Here is a 16,767-nt window from a genome sequence, read left to right as displayed (position 1 = left end):
ATGCAGGCAAATTTTCACAAGCCTTATGGCAAAACCTCCATTGATATCTCTGTGTGGGCTCAGCATCAATGATAGCTGGCACCAGAAAGGCAAATTTTGGTCTGTCATTGGGATGCAAAGGAATCGTAAAAACAATCCTTCAGATCCACGATGAGGACTAGCCAATTTGCAGGAAGCATGGCAGGTGAAGGCATGCTAGCCTGCAACATCCCCATGCTTTCCATCATAGCAGTAACTTTCTGGAGGTATTATAGCAACCTCCATTTCCCAGACTTGTTCTTGACACAGAAAACAGGAATGTCCCAGGGACTGGTTGAAACTCCAGATCACTGTGATCCAACTGTTCTTGCATCAAGTCACGGATGGTGTCTAGTCTATCATGAGAGAAGAGAACAGAATCTGCTGAACAAAGAGTCAGTCTCAAGTTCTTCTTTGCATGGAATGTGTCAGCATCGGGTCCAAGGGTCACTCCGGGGGCCCATCAGCAAACCTGACAATCGTGATATCCATGCCAGTGTCAAGAACCCGCAGAAGCTAGTCTCTGACAGCATCTCACCAAGGATGGACAGGGTGTAGACCCATTCAGGATGACCCCTGGCTGTCAGAACAGCAGTCCAGTGACCCAGGGAGGTCCAGGGAACCCGAAGCCACCATCTCCCCGCAGCTGGTTCTCAGCTCTGCGAACATAAAACTCAAAAGGCACAAGGTGAGCAAATCCAGGTCCCGCAGGGATAGGAACAGGAGGGGTGAGTGTGGAACTCATGGCAGAAATGCACCCCAGGAAATCCGAATCAACGTCTCCTAGGTGAGCAATGATGCCTTGAGCAGTGGCATTCAAGCATGCCACAAGAAGAGCACTCATTCCCTCCATTCCCTCATCCACCGGACCAAAGCATTTGGAAGCACATGGAATGCCTGATACGCTCAGCTGCACAGTCATTTGACAGGAGGACAAAGTCCACAGGACAGCCGAAGAGGCTCCAGCAGCCTGGGACCCCTGGCTCGTCAAGGCCACCAGCTTCGCCCCCGCGGCAGCACCACCTGAGCCAGTGGTAAACAGCTCAGGACCTTGGTCTGCCACAGCCACAGGAGGCGACAGGGGAGGGCCGGCTCCAGCCGCAGGCTCGGGTGATGCCTGGGAACCTGAGGCGGGGGGGGTTAGAGGCAGCTCAGCACAGCCTGCTCCCGGCGCGGTGGGGGCAGCACTCGGAACCGCCCCTAACAGCGTTTCTTCAGGGGCGAAAGGTCCAAGAAGCGGTGCCGGCCGCTCCTGCACTGGAACAGCGTGCGCGGCTGCCGGCGCGGAGCCCGGGCCCTGCCCGTCCCCCACCACGGGGCAGGGCACGGCCCAGCCACAGCAGGGACACGGGACAGACCCTGAGGCATCCCCCAGGCCCCCCGTTCAAGCACCCCCCCATTGGTCTGTGCCGGGAAAGCATACGGAGGAGGCGAGCCCGCCCCGGGCTTCCATCGCCGGGGCGCGGGCCAAGGTGGGTGTTGCTATCCTTCTCCCCGACCGGACCCCTCTGTCCCACCCTCTGTGGTGAGAGCTTGCTCGTCTCAGGGCACAGGCCACGGAGGGGGTCCTGGAGTGGATACAACACGGACTCAAAGTATCTAGACACAGGAGGCTCAAACTTGCTGGAATTATCCCGGGTTTGTTGTCTGTCGTCCATCCGGGACAAGAGAGAGAGCGAAATGCTCTGGGTCTTATCTCTTATACCAGGGGGCAGGGGTGATTAGGGGATGCAGGGAGGTCACAGCCAATGGGAAGGGGGTGGAAAGAAGGTTCTCACGTAGGAACTAACATTACACAAACCAGAGGTGAGTTTTACCCTTGGGAGGTACCAAGATTTTTAGATGCACTACAACAGGTGGGGCTACACCCCCCGGGTCCGCGGCGCCCCTGACAGCCTGCCGGCAGGGATCCAACCCCGCCCCGGGCCTACACCGCCGGGGCGCCGGCTGAGGTGGGGTCACGCCCACCGGTCCCGCGGCGGCTCCGTTCAACCCGCCGGGGGCCCCGGCGATCCCGGGGGAGCCGACCTCGGGACCCAACCTCAGAATGCCGCCACACCTTTGCCAGATCCCCAGCAACTGGAGCACCCGGGGCTGATAACCGACCAGCAGAGCCTCGATCAGGGAATCGCCTAAAGCCTCCCAAGCCTACTGCGAAAAAATCGCTTCAACCACAGGGAAAAACCCCTCAAGTCTGCCATACTCACACAATTGCTGAAAGTCAGCATACGACACATCAGTCCCTCTCTGATCATGCACTGCACGCCATATCTCCAGAACCAGGCCCTCCCTAAGAGAAAGCCCAAAACCATCCATAGCCACAGGCTAGACAGTACCCTGTAACACACGTGCAAGACACGGCGAGGCCACCAGATGTTACCGCTGAGGATCAATAGATCACGCGGACACAGGTCAAGGTGTGATGAAAGAAGAGCAGAGTTTATTTTTCCTCCCAGGATTTATAGGCTTGTGACCACGGCCAGGGATTGGATGGTCAGGATAACACTTTCCCCCTGCAATGGCCATGAGAGATGCCCATCACAAGACGTGTAACAGAAAGAATGTACACATATCTATGTTTACAGTTACTGTCGTGGGAAAGTCCTTAGAAAACTATGTTAGCAAGCTCAGAAGCTGAGTTTTCAGGGCGACACCCCCTCTCTGGGCTGCTGGGGCTCCTGGCAAGCCAGGAGGCTCCCCTTCTCTGGCCTCACCACTCTGGCATCCCAGGAGTTTTGGACGGGCAGCACTGTCTGGGCTCCCTGTTTCAGGCTCCTGGGGTATCCCTGGGCCCCCTTGTTCATGCTCCCAACATCTGCAGGCTTTGGGAGCACCCCCAGCACTGGCACTGCCAGTTTCTGCTGCCCTCATTGCCGCTTTCCCTGCCAGCCCTGCTGGTCCCGGGCCATCCCCACGCGGCTCCGGGCTGACAGTGCAGCCCCTGAGGCGGGCAGAGCAAGCCCCAGCACGGGGGGAGCCTGCATGCTCCGCTCCCTCGGCAGCCGCGCCCAGCCCCGGGCACAGAGCTCCGGCAGCCCCCATTGCCGCCCCCTCCCCAGAGACCCCCGGGAACCCCCGCAGCCGGGGCTGCCTCAGAGCCAGGCGGCCCCCGAGCCCGGCTGCGTGGCCAGGGGGGCACGGCGAGCCCGGGGCCTCTGTGCCAGTGCTTGTCCCGCTCTCCCTCAGCCTCTGCCCGGCCCGGTCCCCCGAGCCCTGCCAGGCCCCGCACGGCCACGGCTGGCCCGGACCGCTCCCCTCGGAGCCCTCTGCGGACACGGCACCGGCCCGGCCACACGGACCCGCCTGTGCCGGGGGCCCACGGGCCGCCCAGCGCTGCCCGGGCCTCGGCCCCGAGCACAGAGCTCTGCCCGGGGGGCTCCCGGCCCGAGGCGGCGGCTCCGGGCCTGCCCGGCCGCTCCCGGCTCCCACAGCCCACCCGGGGCCGCTCCGCCCGGGCCGGGGCTGCGCCAGCGCTCCCCGCACCTGTGGGGCTGCAAACCGCTGGGCACAGCTCACAAAAACACATTCCCCCAGCCCCACAAAAACACCAAAATCACAATCGGACATCTCTCCCACAAAAAAAACATCCAAACCCTGAAACTACAAACGCATCGCTTCCACCCTCTCCTCGTTCGCCTTCCCAGGGACCCCGAGCCCGCGGCAATGGCCCCGGAGCGGGACAAAAAGCTGCTCCGGCCGAGGCACTTTGAACACCCTGAGCTCTCCTCAGGGGGCCCTACAACACCCGCCAGTGGAACTTTGCCGTGCAAAGGAACCATTTTGGTGATCCCTGCGGCGGCCAGAACTGAAACTTTGTTCCTTTTGCCTCGGCTAAGAGACCCTCGGGCTGTTTTCTGCACACACTTCCAGCCCCCAGCGCTTGCAGCAGGCGCTGCCTGCAAATGTCCCACTGCCAGGGCCCTGGCCTTGCTGTCACCCGCTGGGACTGGCCATGAACAGAGCTCCTGCACTTGCATTTCCAGCTGCTGTGCAACCAGAGCTGAGGCATCTGCAGCTGCCTGAATGCAAAACCTGGCAGAGGAGCCTCTCTCGAGGGGGAAATCTCCCCTTCCTGAGCCAGCCCGGGGCAATGCTGCCATTCTCTGCTGCTGCTGCTGCTGCTGCTGCTGCTGCTGCTGGGGCACTCGGGGCTCTGGCTGAGCAGGAAAGGTGACCCTGAGGCAGGAGCTTTCCTTGGCTGCAGCAAAGGTTCGATGCACCAAGACCTTCCCGGCGCTGTGCTTGTTTGTTTTTTCCAATTAACTGTCCCTGTCAGCTCTGGGCAGAGCTCTGTAACTGGGTGTGACACTTGCCTGTGGCACTGTCGGGGTGGCCAAGGGGACCTTCCCTGAGCTGTGTGCAGAGGAATCCACAGCAGCCCAGGCCGGGGGTGCTCAGTGGCCGCTCAGTTCCACTGACTGGACGTGGCTCTGGCCGCTTCCCTTGGAGCGTCTCCAGGGAGGGAACGCTGGGGCTGCTGGCCCGGCTGTGGTGTCACTGCCAGGGGAACGCTGGGGCTGCTGTCCCGGCTGTGGTGTCACTGCCAGGGGAACGCTGGGGCTGCTGGCCCGGCTGTGGTGTCACTGCCACGGGAACGCTGGGGCTGCTGTCCCGGCTGTGGTGTCACTGCCAGGGGAACGCTGGGGCTGCTGTCCCAGCTGTGGTGTCACTGCCAGGGGAACGCTGGGGCTGTCCCTGCTGTGGTGTCACTGCCAGGGGAACGCTGGGGCTGCCCCGCTCCTGCCCCACCCCATCAGCTCTGCCAGCGCCTCCAGGGGACACAAAGGCTGAGCCAAAGGGTGAGAGTTGCACAAGGGGCTGAGCTGGGATCTGGGACCCATTGGGATCATGGAGTCCAGCCCCCGGCCCTGCACAGACACCCCAACAATCGCAGCCTGTGCATCCCTGGCAGCGCTGGCCAAAGGCTCCTGGAGCTGCGGCAGCCTCGGGGCTGTGCCCATTCCCTGGGGAGCCTGGCCAGTGCCCCCAGCCCCCTGTGGGGGAAGAAGCTTTTGCTGATCTGCAGCCCAGCCCTGCCCTGGCCCAGCTCCAGCCGTTCCCTCGGCTCCTGTCCCTGCTCACCTGGGCAGAGATCAGAGCTTGCCCAGAGAAGCTGGGGCTGCCCCTGGATCCCTGGAAGTGTCCAAGGCCAGGTTGGAAGGGGCTTGGAGCAGCCTGGGATAGTGGAAGATGTCCCTGCCATGGCAGGGGGTGGAACGAGATGAACATGAAGGTATCTTCCAAGCCAAGGCATTCTGTGATTCTGGGATTTTGGGAGAGATGCTGAAGCTCTGGCTCAGCTTTGTAATACATGGAATTGAATCGTGCTAACTAAATTGGAACTATTTGGAAAGTTATTTAGAAGCAATCAAAAGGATCAGTGCTACAACGCACCTCTGCAGATGTTACATGTTAAAATTGAGGTGCAGGATGTAGTTTAGAAGATAAGTGATATCCCAAGTTGAAAACGGCCTTGAGATGGACAAAATTAGAATGACTTTAGGCATAGGGCCTGAAAATCAGTAAATATCAGACTAATTAGTAGACTTACATAACACAACGCTTAGTATGCACGCGCAAACCTGTAAGGTTATCCAAAGGACAATGAGGATGAGGAGAAGCCTTCGCCCAAAGACCCCCAAAAGAAGACTGAAGACCCCCTAGCAACAAGTGAGGCATGTGGTGTGAAGAAAAGTGATGTAAAGTCAGAAAAATTGGAAATAGGAGGAGACTTAGGGGAAACATTAACGAATATGTATAAGCATACAGTATATAAGTTTAGCTTAAAGTGCTTTGTTTTCAATGTGAGGCAGGGTGGGAAGCCCCCTCCGTACCTCGGTCAGTTTTGTACCTCAGGTGGGGTGAGAAGCCCTCCCTGTACCCCAGTCGGTTTTGCTTATACTTTAATCATACGGAATTACTTGCAAATTACATCTATAAATTGCATTTTTTTATTAAATTGTATTCTTTTACTAAATTGCAGTCTTTTATACGAATTTTTTATTCAATTTACTAAATTGTATTCATTTTTAATTAAACTGTTATTAACTCAAGAGACCAAGTTGTCCAAATTCTAATTTCATTTAGAACAGTTTTATCTCACCCAATGTCTGGACCCAGCAGCAGCCATGGGTGGGCTCCTCCCTCTCGCTGTGGCTGTAACTCACCCAGGAGCAGCAAGTGAATCCTGTCCCTCATGGGCCAGCGAGTGCCAGAAAGGAACATAGAAAGGAACATTGCTCCTTGGGGAAACACAATGTCCTTGGGCTTCAGCAGAGCATTGAAATGGGCCCCCTCGAGCACTTCAGCTCCAGTGAAATCTCCTTTACTGGGCTGGGCCCAGGAGATCTCCCAGAGCAGCTGCAGAGGAGTCGCTGTCAGGAGGAGGGACATTTCTCAAAGTTTGATGTAGATCAAAACAAGCTCTGTTGGTAGCTCATTTCTGTTAGTGTTCTAAATGAAATTAGAATTTTGACAACTAGGTCTATTGAGTTAATAGTAATTTAATAATAAAGAAAAAATGGATAGAATTTAGTGCATTGAATACAGTTTTGGTATAAAAGAAATACAATTTAGTAAAAGAGTACAATTTAGTAAATATATTCAGGTATATATACATATATATATGTATATATATATATAATAATATATAGTTTGTCAGTAATTAAGTATGATTAAAGCATAAGTAAAACTGACCGGAGTATGGGGAGGGCTTCTCACCCCACCTCACGTACAAAAATAGCAATTAAAACTAAACTTATATACTGTACGCTTCTACATATTCATTCATGTTTCCTGCAAGTTTCCCCCTACTTCCAATTTTTAAATTACTATTCTTCTATGGTCCATGCTTCACTTGTTGCTAGGGGGTCTTCAGTCTTCTTTTGGTGGTCTTTTGGTTGAAGGCTTACACTCATCCTCATTGCCCTCTGGATAACCTCACAGGTTGCACGTGCGTACTAAGCCTAGTGTTATGTAAGTGAGCATTTCGCTCCACTAATTAGTCTTATCTTTTATAATTTTCAGGCCTTATGCCCAAAGTCATACCAACTTTATCCATCTCAAGGTCGATTTTGTTTTAGGACATTTCTTATCTCAAAATTACATAATCTACCTTAATTTTAACATGTAACATCTGTAGGGGGGTAGATCTGCCTTGTAACACTAATTCCCTTGATTGCTCCTAATAATAACTTTCCAAACAGTTACAATTTAGTTAGCACAAATCATTGCCATTTATTACAGAAGGGTGTGAAAACAGGAGCATTGTTTGGTGTGGCCTCCTCTCTGCCTTTCACACCTTTCAGCGCTTTGACCCAGCCAAGAGCTTTCTCCAAGAGTGCAATGAAGCAGCTGCTCCTGCTCCCAGCTCTGGCTCTTCCCAGTCTCTGACCCTGCCTGGTTTTGTCCCCCTTGCTGTGCCCTCTGTTCCCCCAGGGCCCTGCCCCAGACTGAGGGATCAGATCCAGGCACTGCTGCTGCTCCCTCGGGACCAGCCCCAGTTTGGTTGTTGCTGGCAGTGCCAGCAGAAGCCGTGGCTGGAGCAGCAGGTGCTGACAGTGGCCCAAGGCCAGGGGCTGGAGGGGTCCCTGGGCTGGGGCTGGGAGGGAGCTGCCCCTTGTTCTCCCTCTGCCTCACACAGTGCTGGGCCGGGCACAAGTGGGGCAGCAGAGCCAACAGGGAGCCTGCGAGTCTCTTCCAGCCGTGCCTGCTCAGAGTTTGGCCTTGGAGCTCCAGGTGGACAAAGGCAGCTGCTCTGGTCCCTCTGCGTGTGCCCGTGTTCAGCACTGCTGCTCCATCAGTCTGTGCCCAGCAACGGGGAAAAGCCTCAGCCCTGCAGGGCGGGGAGCTGCCGGGCTCTGCCTGAGCAGCTCAGCCAGCGCGAAGGGAGCTGCTCCACACGGGAACCAGAGCAAAGGGCATGCCTTTTCCAGGACATGTTTTCTGTAGAAAAACAAACAAACAAACAAACAAACACGAAAAAAACATGAAAGATAAAAATTACTCGAAAATGTGTACTGAAAAATCTTCTATAACTCTGGAGTAAGCAAGAAGTAACTGATCCTTTGAAAAAGAGAACTCAGCTTTGATTTTAGTTCCTTAGTTTGTACACGTGCTAGTGGAAAGGATCCATTAGCTGCCTTCCTTTACAGATTTGATGGATGTTTTCCAATATTAAGATATTTTACACTGCAGTTAAAGGAATAGGAAATTGAAATACATGTTCTTCATGACTGTGTCTTGAGTGTCAAAATTTTGCAGTTTGAAACTTGGACCTAAAGCGTTGCAAATGGAAATGATAAATCCCAATGGACTGAGTGAATGCAGCTTTTCCTATGCGATGTGCAGCACTCCAAGGACTTCCTCAGTGGGGCTGTGGGTGCTTGGAGTTTGTCCTGTGCCACTCCAGGATGTCATGAAATGGGACTTCACCTGCCACCAGCCCAGGTCACGCTCTGCCACCAGCCCAGCTCCTTGGACCTTGTGTCCCCAAAGAAGACACAAGGTGTTTCTGCTGCTCCACCCTTTGCACAGATCCACAGAGAGCTGGGATTATCCCAAGTCTCATGTCTCCATTGTGCAATATTCCTAAAGAACCAGCAGCCCATCCTGACGAATATGGTGAGTTATGTGGATGATTGTCAGCTCCCTTTCCTGCCTAGAAATCCTGAAACTGCTTCTAAATGCTGTTCCCTTCAGTTCTTGGACACCTACTCACACAGAGCTGGGGAAAAAAATCCCCTGGCCATGGCTTACAAGGTGAGTTATGCCAAAGTTAGAGCTCTGTGGGAAATCTCTATCCATCCCTATCCTTTTAATATATCTATACATGGGGGTGTGCATGGATGTGTCATGTATGGAAAGGAAGGAGTGTGCAAACATGACTGACACTTTCACCCTCTGTGTTCATTCCATACTCATGGGTACAAAGATATTATGGAAACCTTTGCAAGGACAGACCGTCTGTCCATGGATACAAAGACATCCCAGAGCCCCTGGCACAGACAGACCCCTCTGTCCATGGACAGAAAGACATCCAAGAGCCCCTGGCACAAAAAGACCCCTCTGTCCATGGACAGAAAGACATCCAAGAGCCCCTGGCACAGACAGACCCTTCTGTCCATGGATACAGAGACATCCAAGAGCCCCTGGCACTGACAGACCCTTCTGACCATGAATTCAGAGACATCCAAGAGCCCCTGGCACCGACAGACATTGCTGCTCTTCAGCCAGTGACAGGATGAGTCCCTGAGCCTGGGGCTTGGCCTTCCTCGTGGTGAGGGGCATCAAGGAAGGCTGCAGTGTGATGGAGATTGTGATGGGCTGGGAAATCACTGGGGGAAAGGAGGGAGCAGTTGTGAAGTAAAAGGCAGGTGGGGGAGAGAACTGTTCAGAGAAGGGATGAGCTACAGCTTGAGAAAGTTGAAAAATGACATTTGGGGTCATCCCAGATTGATTTCTTATCAGAAGTTATGGAACAAGTTTAATTTTGGGGGGGGTGTCATGTTTTCCTTTGGAGGTGTACACTCTGCAGACTTGAGCTGCATTGCCAAAATGCTCAAGTCTCTGCTGGAGGTCACATCGTTTTTTCTTTGGCTGATCCCGGCCCGGTGCTGAGCCCAGCAGAGCCCTGGCAGAGCCCAGAGCAGCCTCAGCATCCGCAGAGCCCGGCTGCAAGGAGAGAAACCAGAAACCGCCCGTCAGCTCAAGGCTCCTGTCCCCTTGTCCCAGCCACCCACGGTGCCCAGGCCATGCTGGCCGTGCTCAGCGCTGAGCCCAAAGCTGCCCATCACTGCTGCCTTTGGGAGCAGAGCAGGAGGGCAGGACATGTGCCCAGCCTGCAGCCAGCCACGGCAGATCCAGCCCCTCAGCAGCTGCCCAGAGCAGGATGCTCCTGTGCCCGCTGCCATCTCCCAAAAGCTCTTGTCCCACCCATGCCAAGGAGATGAGGACCCACCTCACACCATCTGCTGCCAGAAGAAAAGCTGGTCCCAAACGATGTCCTCAGCCTTCTCCAAGGGCATGGCCCATCCACACCACACCAAGCACTTCCCGATCCAGACTGGACCCCACCTAGAATTCTTCCTTTAGAAAAACAAACAACAAATTAATGAAAATAGGTTACAGACAAAAAGGGGAAAGAAGAAAAAAGGTAAAAAATCTTATGTCTGTCAGGAGTTTGAGGAAGGCACAACCCCTACATTCTAGGGAAAAACCCACCCACGGGTGAGGGAAGCCCATGCTTTCTCCCTTCCCCCCTGCACTGGCCCCCAAAATCACGGTGATCCCAAAGCAAAGCAGGGGAGTGGAGCAGCCCAAGCCCTTCCTTGCCTGCACAGCAAAGCAGCCGTGCTCAGGTTCTGGAGTCCCACCTGTGCTCCTGCCATGGGGGTTCGTTTGTGTTGGGCTGGCTGCCCCAGCCCCAGCCTGGGGCACGGAGGGTGCTGGGGGCTGTTGGCAGGACCAGGAGCCCACTCCCATTTTGTAACCACCCCAGCCCACACCCCCAGCCCTGCCAAAAACCAGCTGGGCAGCCAATGAAGAATCAGTTGCATCCACCCCAGCAAAGGGGAAACCTTTTCTTCCCGGCCAATGCACAAATCTGGGAGCATCCCCCTGGGTCTGGACTTACCTGAAAATTCTCTGTGGAGCCTGGCTTTCAAGAAGGTGCCAGAATCAAAGTCCATCATCGCCAGCTGCCACTGGCCAGGTCGAGGAAGAGGTTGTCATCCTTGCTGTTGTCCTCCATGTCCCCAGCAGCAGCAGCAGCAGCAGCCCCACCTGGTGCAGCTTCTCCAGGGGCTCCTTCTTCCCTGGGGTGACACCAGGCTGTCAGGGTTCTGCCCAGGGCCCGGCTGTCACTGAACCAGGACAAGCAAAACCAGCTCAGATGGCGGCCACCAGTGCTGGGCAGAGCAGCTCAGCTCCAGCACAAGGGCTGCGTGTTCTCACTCGATGAACCCTGTGCAGTGACACAGGCAGGACAAAGAAGTCTGGGTTTCTTTGCTTCTGATTACCAGGGTATGTGTGGAGCTGTAACTTACCAGGTCCCTGCATCACTGTGCCTGTGGCTCTCTCCCTTCTTCTATGGCTGATGAATATCCTGCATCCAGGGATCACAGAACAGGTCTTCTAATGAGGGCCTGTCCAAGTAGTGCAGGGATAAACACCGCCTGATCAGAACTTGGCAATCTGGGGAGAGAAACCACAAACCACTGGTCAGTTGGAGAAGGCTCCTGTCTGCTTTGCCCCACTATACCCGTGCCCAGGCCACGCTGGATGTGCCCAGAGCTGGGCCTGAACTTTCCCATCAATTCTCTGTTTTGGAGGAGAGCAGGACATGTGCCACCTCCTCAGCAGCTGCCAGAGCGGGATGCTCACGAGCCCGCTGCTGTCTCCCAACACTGGTGTTCCCCCCGTGCCCAGAGATGAGGATCCACCTTGGGAGAGCCGTTGTGGCAGCGGGAGCTGGGCCCAGCTGATGTTCCAGCCCCTCCTGAAAGGGTGCTTCCCGCAGACCATCTCATGCAGCAGGATGCCCAGGGTCCAGACGGTTGCTGCCTCGCCATAGTACCATCTGAAGTTGGTCCATTCCGGGGGTCTGTATGATCGTGTTCCTATGGAATACGGATGGAGCTCATCAGGGGGATGCTGCTGCTCCCAGAGCCTGACCCCAGCATCCCTGGGCATGTGGGGCTGCCCCAGTGGCACACGGGGTGACCTGCTGCCCTCTCGCCAGCACCTGGCACTTGTGTACAAACCCAGGGTTGGAAAAGAAGGCACTGGTGCTGGAAGATGGCAGCAGAAACCCTGGCAAGGCCCGACCATGACAAACAAAGGAAAAACCTGCTCACAGTGCTGGGGAAAAACCATACCCACATCCTCCCTGCTGGCATTGCCCAAAAAATATTATGTACCAAGGCAAAGCAGGGAAGCACAGCAGTCCAAGCCCATTCTCACCTGCACACCAAACCAGCTGGTGCACAGGTCCTGGCTCCCCCTCTCTGCTACCCCCACCCACGGGGGATTTTGTCAGGCTGGCTGCCCCAGCCCCAGCCCCAGTCCTGGGGGAATCCCTGCTGCCACACCCTGGTTGGGCCCTGAGATGTTGGGCCAGGAGATGTTGGGCCAGGAGATGCCGGGACCGGGAGCCTACCCCTGGGTGGGCTCACCTGCAAACTGAGTGTAGGCTGTGTCCTGCAGGTAGGTGCCACAGCCGAAGTCAATCAATTTTGCCTGCCCGGTGTCCAGGTCAACCAGGATGTTCTCAGGTTTGATGTCTCTGTGCAGGACCCCGCAGCTGGTGCAGTGCTGCACGGCCTCCAGCACCTGCCGGAAAAGCTCCCGCGCCTCTTCCTCGGTCAGGAACCTCCGTGCTCGAATGAAATGCCGAAGGTCCTGACACCGCTCTGGGCGCTCCAGTACCATCACGATGGTGTTGGGGAGCTCAAACCAATCCAGCAGCTGCACCACACCGGGGAAGCCTGTGGACACCTTGTCCAGCAGCACTATCTCCAGTGGTGCGCTGGTGCCGTCGGGCTGCGGGAGGAGCACGGTGCCGTCAGTGGGGCTGAGCCCGTGCCAGGGCTCGGGGAGCCCTCAGCCAGCCCGGGATGCTCTGTGCCCTCCGCTGGCCCCACGCCCGCTCTCCCTCCAGGTGTCCTGGTGGCTCCCACCCTGCCGGGCCCCGGCTCATCCTCGCCCGGCACGCCCCGGCTTCTGCCGCTGGCCCCGCTCACTCACCAGCTCGCCCCAGTGCCGGACGCGGTTCCGTGGCACCTTTTTGATGGCCACCTGCAAGCCAAAGGGAGCAGCGGATTCAGCTCGCCGCCTACCGTGTCCAGCCCCATCCCAGTCCTCCGCCCCCTTCTCCTCCTCCGCCCTCTCCTCCTCCTCCGCCCGCCGCTGGCCCCTCTGCTCACCGGGGCGCCATCCGAGAGCCGAGTGGCCGAGAAAACCCTGCCGAAGCCGCCGCGCCCCAGCAGCGAGCCGATCCTGTAGCGCTGCTGCAGGGCCTCCTGCGCCTTCCCTGGGGAAGAGACGCGGCCGTCAGCGCTCGGCCCGGGGCCAGGAACGGCCCCCGAGCGCTCCCCGACCTCCCCGGGCCGAGCATCCGCAGGCGTCCGCTCCTTGGAACGCGACAGCGGCGGCTCGGGGCCAGCGGCCGCGCTGCCGAGCGGCGGAGCTCGGGCCGGGGAAGCCGCAGCGGAGGCGGCGGCAACGGCTGCACCGCCTGTGTCCTCCGCGGGCCCCGGGAGGAGCCGGGGCAAGGGCCGGGACCAGGGCCAGGGCCGGGGCAGGGCTCGGAGCAGGCGGAGCCAAAGGGCGGCGATACCGCCCCAGCCCCAGGCACTGAGGCCCGCCCAGAAGCGCCAGCGCCAGCTCGGCCAGAGCCGGGCGGAGGCGAGAGCGAGGCGGGACGCCCGGGGCAGGCGCCGGGGCCGGGGCCGGGGCCAGGGGCGGGCCGGGGGCATGTCCCGGGCGGGCAAGGGGAGAGGGAAACTGGGAGAGGAGGGGGACACAGAGAAAGGGAGATCGGGAATGGGTGAGGGACCGCGGGAGAGAGGGTGGAACAGTGGGAGAGGGAGAGGAGAAGATACAGAAGGGCGAAAATGTCGCTTCTTTCGCTCTTTTTTCTCTTTGCGCTGCTGCCGCCGCCGCTGCTGCTGCTGCCGCTGCTGCCGCTGCAACTGAAGCACCGGGGCCGTTTGTCCCCGTGTCCGTTTGTCCGTTGTCCGCTCGGCCCCGCGCCGAGCCCCGCGCTCCCCGGGCAGCCCCTGAGCCTGGCCAAACACGGGAACTTTGCCGTGTTGAGCCAAGAGCCAGAGTCTTGATTCCTGCACAGGGGCACAGCAATGCCCTTGGCTGCTGCTGTGCCTTGTCCCTGCTGAGCGTCAGACACTGTCTGAGCACATTCCCTGAATGCCGAATTTGTACCTGACCCAAGCACTGCACTTGTGTCTCCAGCATTGCTTTCCAAGAAAAACAGGGGAAGGAAAACTGGGTGTCGCTCATGGTATTTCACAGTGTCTAAAACTTGCCAAGTCTCAGATCTTAGAGGTGAGATCCATTTGGAATGAATGGGATGGAGAAACAGTGCAAGATGGAAAAGGGAAACATAAAAATAAATAGAGAAAAATAGAGAAGAAAATACTGGTCGTTTCTTTTGTTTTTATTTTCATTTCTTAAAAAAGCTGTTTCAATTTTCCCAGAATCTTCTCCACAGTCCTGTCTGTTCTTTCCAAAAACCTGTCCTGGAGAACAAGGTGCAGCTCCTGTCTCAAGATGTGCCCCCAGCTGCAGCTTCTCTTGGCTTCCCACACTGTGCGTGCAGCACAACTCTTGCAGCAAAGCAGGACAAATTATCTGAAGAACTTGACAACTTGTTCTTGCTTTTCCTTGTGGACAGGGGAGTTGTGCCATTGCTAAGGTTTTCATTGTTACTCTTCTACCCGAAGAAAACATGACGAGCTGCCAGGAATTGTTGGGGAATACAAGCCTGGCTGAATGTGGAGAAAGAATCTCCAGAGCCTGCAGCCAGCAGTGGAGAGCTCATCATTCCAAAAGCCCCATGGACACCTTGAAAGTGATCTGGAACATGAAAATGGGCTGACAGAGGGAGTTTGTGTGTTCAGTGTAGATGATTCTACATCTCTTGCACTGGGAGAAATCAAGAGCACAATCAGTGGATGACAAGCAGCAGAACATGATAAGCTGGACCTCTCAGTAGATGTAAGAAAGAATGTGAAAAGGACAAATGCAGGGAATGACTTGGTGAATTTTGTAAGAAGGCATATTTTTTCCTAATAATTCCCAGTTCATTCCCTTTGCTTTTGTCCTCTCTGGCAAGCCTGTTTGCATGGCAGATTGCCCAGGAAATGAGAACCTGGAGCTTGTGGAAGTGCCTGAAAGGTGCCCTGTTCCTCTGCAGGGACACTCAGGCTGAAACCTCAGGAGCCTGAGGCCTCTCTTGAGAAGCCTCCTCGGAGCTGGAATTTGTGCCATGCCAAGAGAGGAGGAGGGGGAGGAGGATGGGAGCTGTGTGTGAGGAGCAGGAGGTTTGGGCCGCAGGACATTCCGTCTGTGCCGCTGCCCCGCAATGGGCGGCCGTGCCCGGGGCTCTGGGCCTGCCCCGCGTGCGCTGAGCTCCCGACACTGCGGGAGCTGCCCGGGCTGGGCTCAGGTTCCCACTGGGACTGGACAGCAGGCTGGGCTCCAGCTGGGATCAGCAGCAGCTGGAAATACTTCTGGGCATCTCTACTTGCTGCTGCTGCTTGGAAAAAATAATTAAGTGACAAGTTCTGTTTTTCCTTTCTCCTGGTGGATTTTTTCATTTTATTTGCCACTGCAGAAGCAATTTCTGTGATGGCCTCTGTCACCTGATTCTATTTCAGCAGCAGCAGCAGCAGCAACAGGGCTGTGTTTGAGCACTGCAAATGTCAGCTGTGTGGCTTTCATTCCCCTCGACTTAGTGCTCAGGGACTTGAGGGCATTTCAAAATCTGCTACTCATGATGTCTGAGACAAAAAATCCTGAGTTACTGATTACTAAAGCACAGTGGGTAGCACTGATTGAAAGCGGCAATTGCAGTTTTGCAGATAAAATTCAGGTGGCAGGCAGAAGAGGGACAAAAGCAGACGAGATCTACAATTGCCAAGGCAAAGGCACCAACAGCCTCCTGCTGTCACCTCAGGGTGAGTAAAACAGAGCTGAAAACAGCGCTGGAACCCGATCCTTTCTTCCTCTGAGGGCTGGCTCAGGGCAGCAGAGGCGGGCCCTGAGGAAGCCTGAGGGCTGTTTGTGGGGGATTGTTGCTGTAGTCGAGAATTGCCCTGGCAAAAGCCCTGGGAAGCCGAGGCAGGAGCAGGTGGGAAGGGCCGGCGCTGCTGCCGCTGCTCGTGGCCGGGAGCCCCGGCCGGGCCGGGCCTGCGCCCGCTGCGCTGCGGCTGCTGCTGCTGCCAGAGCCGGGCGGGACTCGGGGACAGGGAATGGACACGGGGGGACAGCAAAGGCCTTGGGGGCTGCAGGGATGTTGGTGCTGGGGCCAGCGCCAGCACAGAGCTTCAGCCCGCAATGAAGCCCGAGGGAAACGCTGGCGAAAGGCTCCATTCAGCCTTTCTTTACTCGGCGCTGTGAAGGGACCGAAATAAAAGGAGAACAAGCAGGGCCCGACCCCTTCTCCTTTGGGAGGAGCCCCGCGCCTGGGGCTGTGAGGGGCCGTGAGGGGCTGTGAGGGGAAATGAAGGGCTGTGAGGGACTATGAGAGGTTCTACAGGGCCATGAGAAGTTCCATGGAGCCGTGAGGGGCTGTGAGGGGCCATGAGGAGCCTCAGCCCTGGCAGGAGGGGGTCCCACCCTGTCCCCAGGGCAGGGCAGCCGTGAGGGGCTGTGAGTGCAGACGTGGCAGCAGAGCGGGCTTGGGGCAGCTCTGGGAGGGGATGAGACCCTTCCCCAGCTCCAAACCACACCAGACCCACCATTAACAGGATTTTCTGTCTTTAGAATCCACTGGCAACTTGGAGTTGAGTGTACAGTTAAATCCCAGTGGGAAAAGCAAGAGACTTTCAGTCATTGGTTTTCAATGTGTGTTTCACTCATATTTCAGTGTGACATCCAGCCATATTAGTGTCTAAGATTTAAAAGTCTTAACAATGAAAAGTAATACTAATAAATAATAATAACAAGAAGAACAAGAAATGAAGCCCTGAATCCCAACAATCAGCTCAGAAACATGCTTTTGTTTGCAGG

The 16,767-nt window shown here is 56.2% G+C and overlaps 1 protein-coding gene across 1 annotated transcript; it reads right to left on the bottom strand.

The window, feature by feature from the left end:
* Positions 1 to 9,471: 9,471 nt before the first annotated feature.
* LOC147647294 (serine/threonine-protein kinase pim-1-like) lies at positions 9,472 to 13,713 on the bottom strand. Its single transcript, XM_086872228.1, has 8 exons — positions 12,942 to 13,713; positions 12,763 to 12,813; positions 12,192 to 12,558; positions 11,460 to 11,636; positions 11,064 to 11,211; positions 10,652 to 10,880; positions 9,977 to 10,104; positions 9,472 to 9,690 (listed from the first exon to the last, which is right to left on the bottom strand). Exons 1-5 carry the CDS (start codon positions 13,491 to 13,493, stop codon positions 11,105 to 11,107), a joined length of 1,254 nt encoding a protein of 417 aa, XP_086728354.1. The 5' UTR covers positions 13,494 to 13,713; the 3' UTR covers positions 9,472 to 9,690; positions 9,977 to 10,104; positions 10,652 to 10,880; positions 11,064 to 11,104.
* Positions 13,714 to 16,767: the final 3,054 nt, after the last annotated feature.

The sequence above is a fragment of the Cyanistes caeruleus genome, unplaced genomic scaffold (genome assembly GCF_971803275.1).
Source record: "Cyanistes caeruleus unplaced genomic scaffold, bCyaCae1.hap1.1 HAP1_SCAFFOLD_11, whole genome shotgun sequence".
Lineage (NCBI taxonomy): Eukaryota > Metazoa > Chordata > Aves > Passeriformes > Paridae > Cyanistes > Cyanistes caeruleus.
The sequence above is the reverse complement of the archived record's forward strand: the minus strand, read 5'-3'. Positions and strand labels throughout refer to the sequence as shown.

Bases quoted from the DNA above. Each gene is read 5' to 3' on its own strand.
- LOC147647294 (XM_086872228.1), bottom strand. From the start codon at position 13,493: ATGCCCCCGGCCCGCCCCTGGCCCCGGCCCCGGCCCCGGCGCCTGCCC. The intron at 12,814-12,941 runs GTGAGCAGAGGG...TTTGGCTTGCAG, and splicing joins GGCTCTCGGATGGCGCCCCG to GTGGCCATCAAAAAGGTGCC. The intron at 11,212-11,459 runs GTGGATCCTCAT...TTCTCTCCCCAG, and splicing joins GCCACAACGGCTCTCCCAAG to ATTGCCAAGTTCTGATCAGG.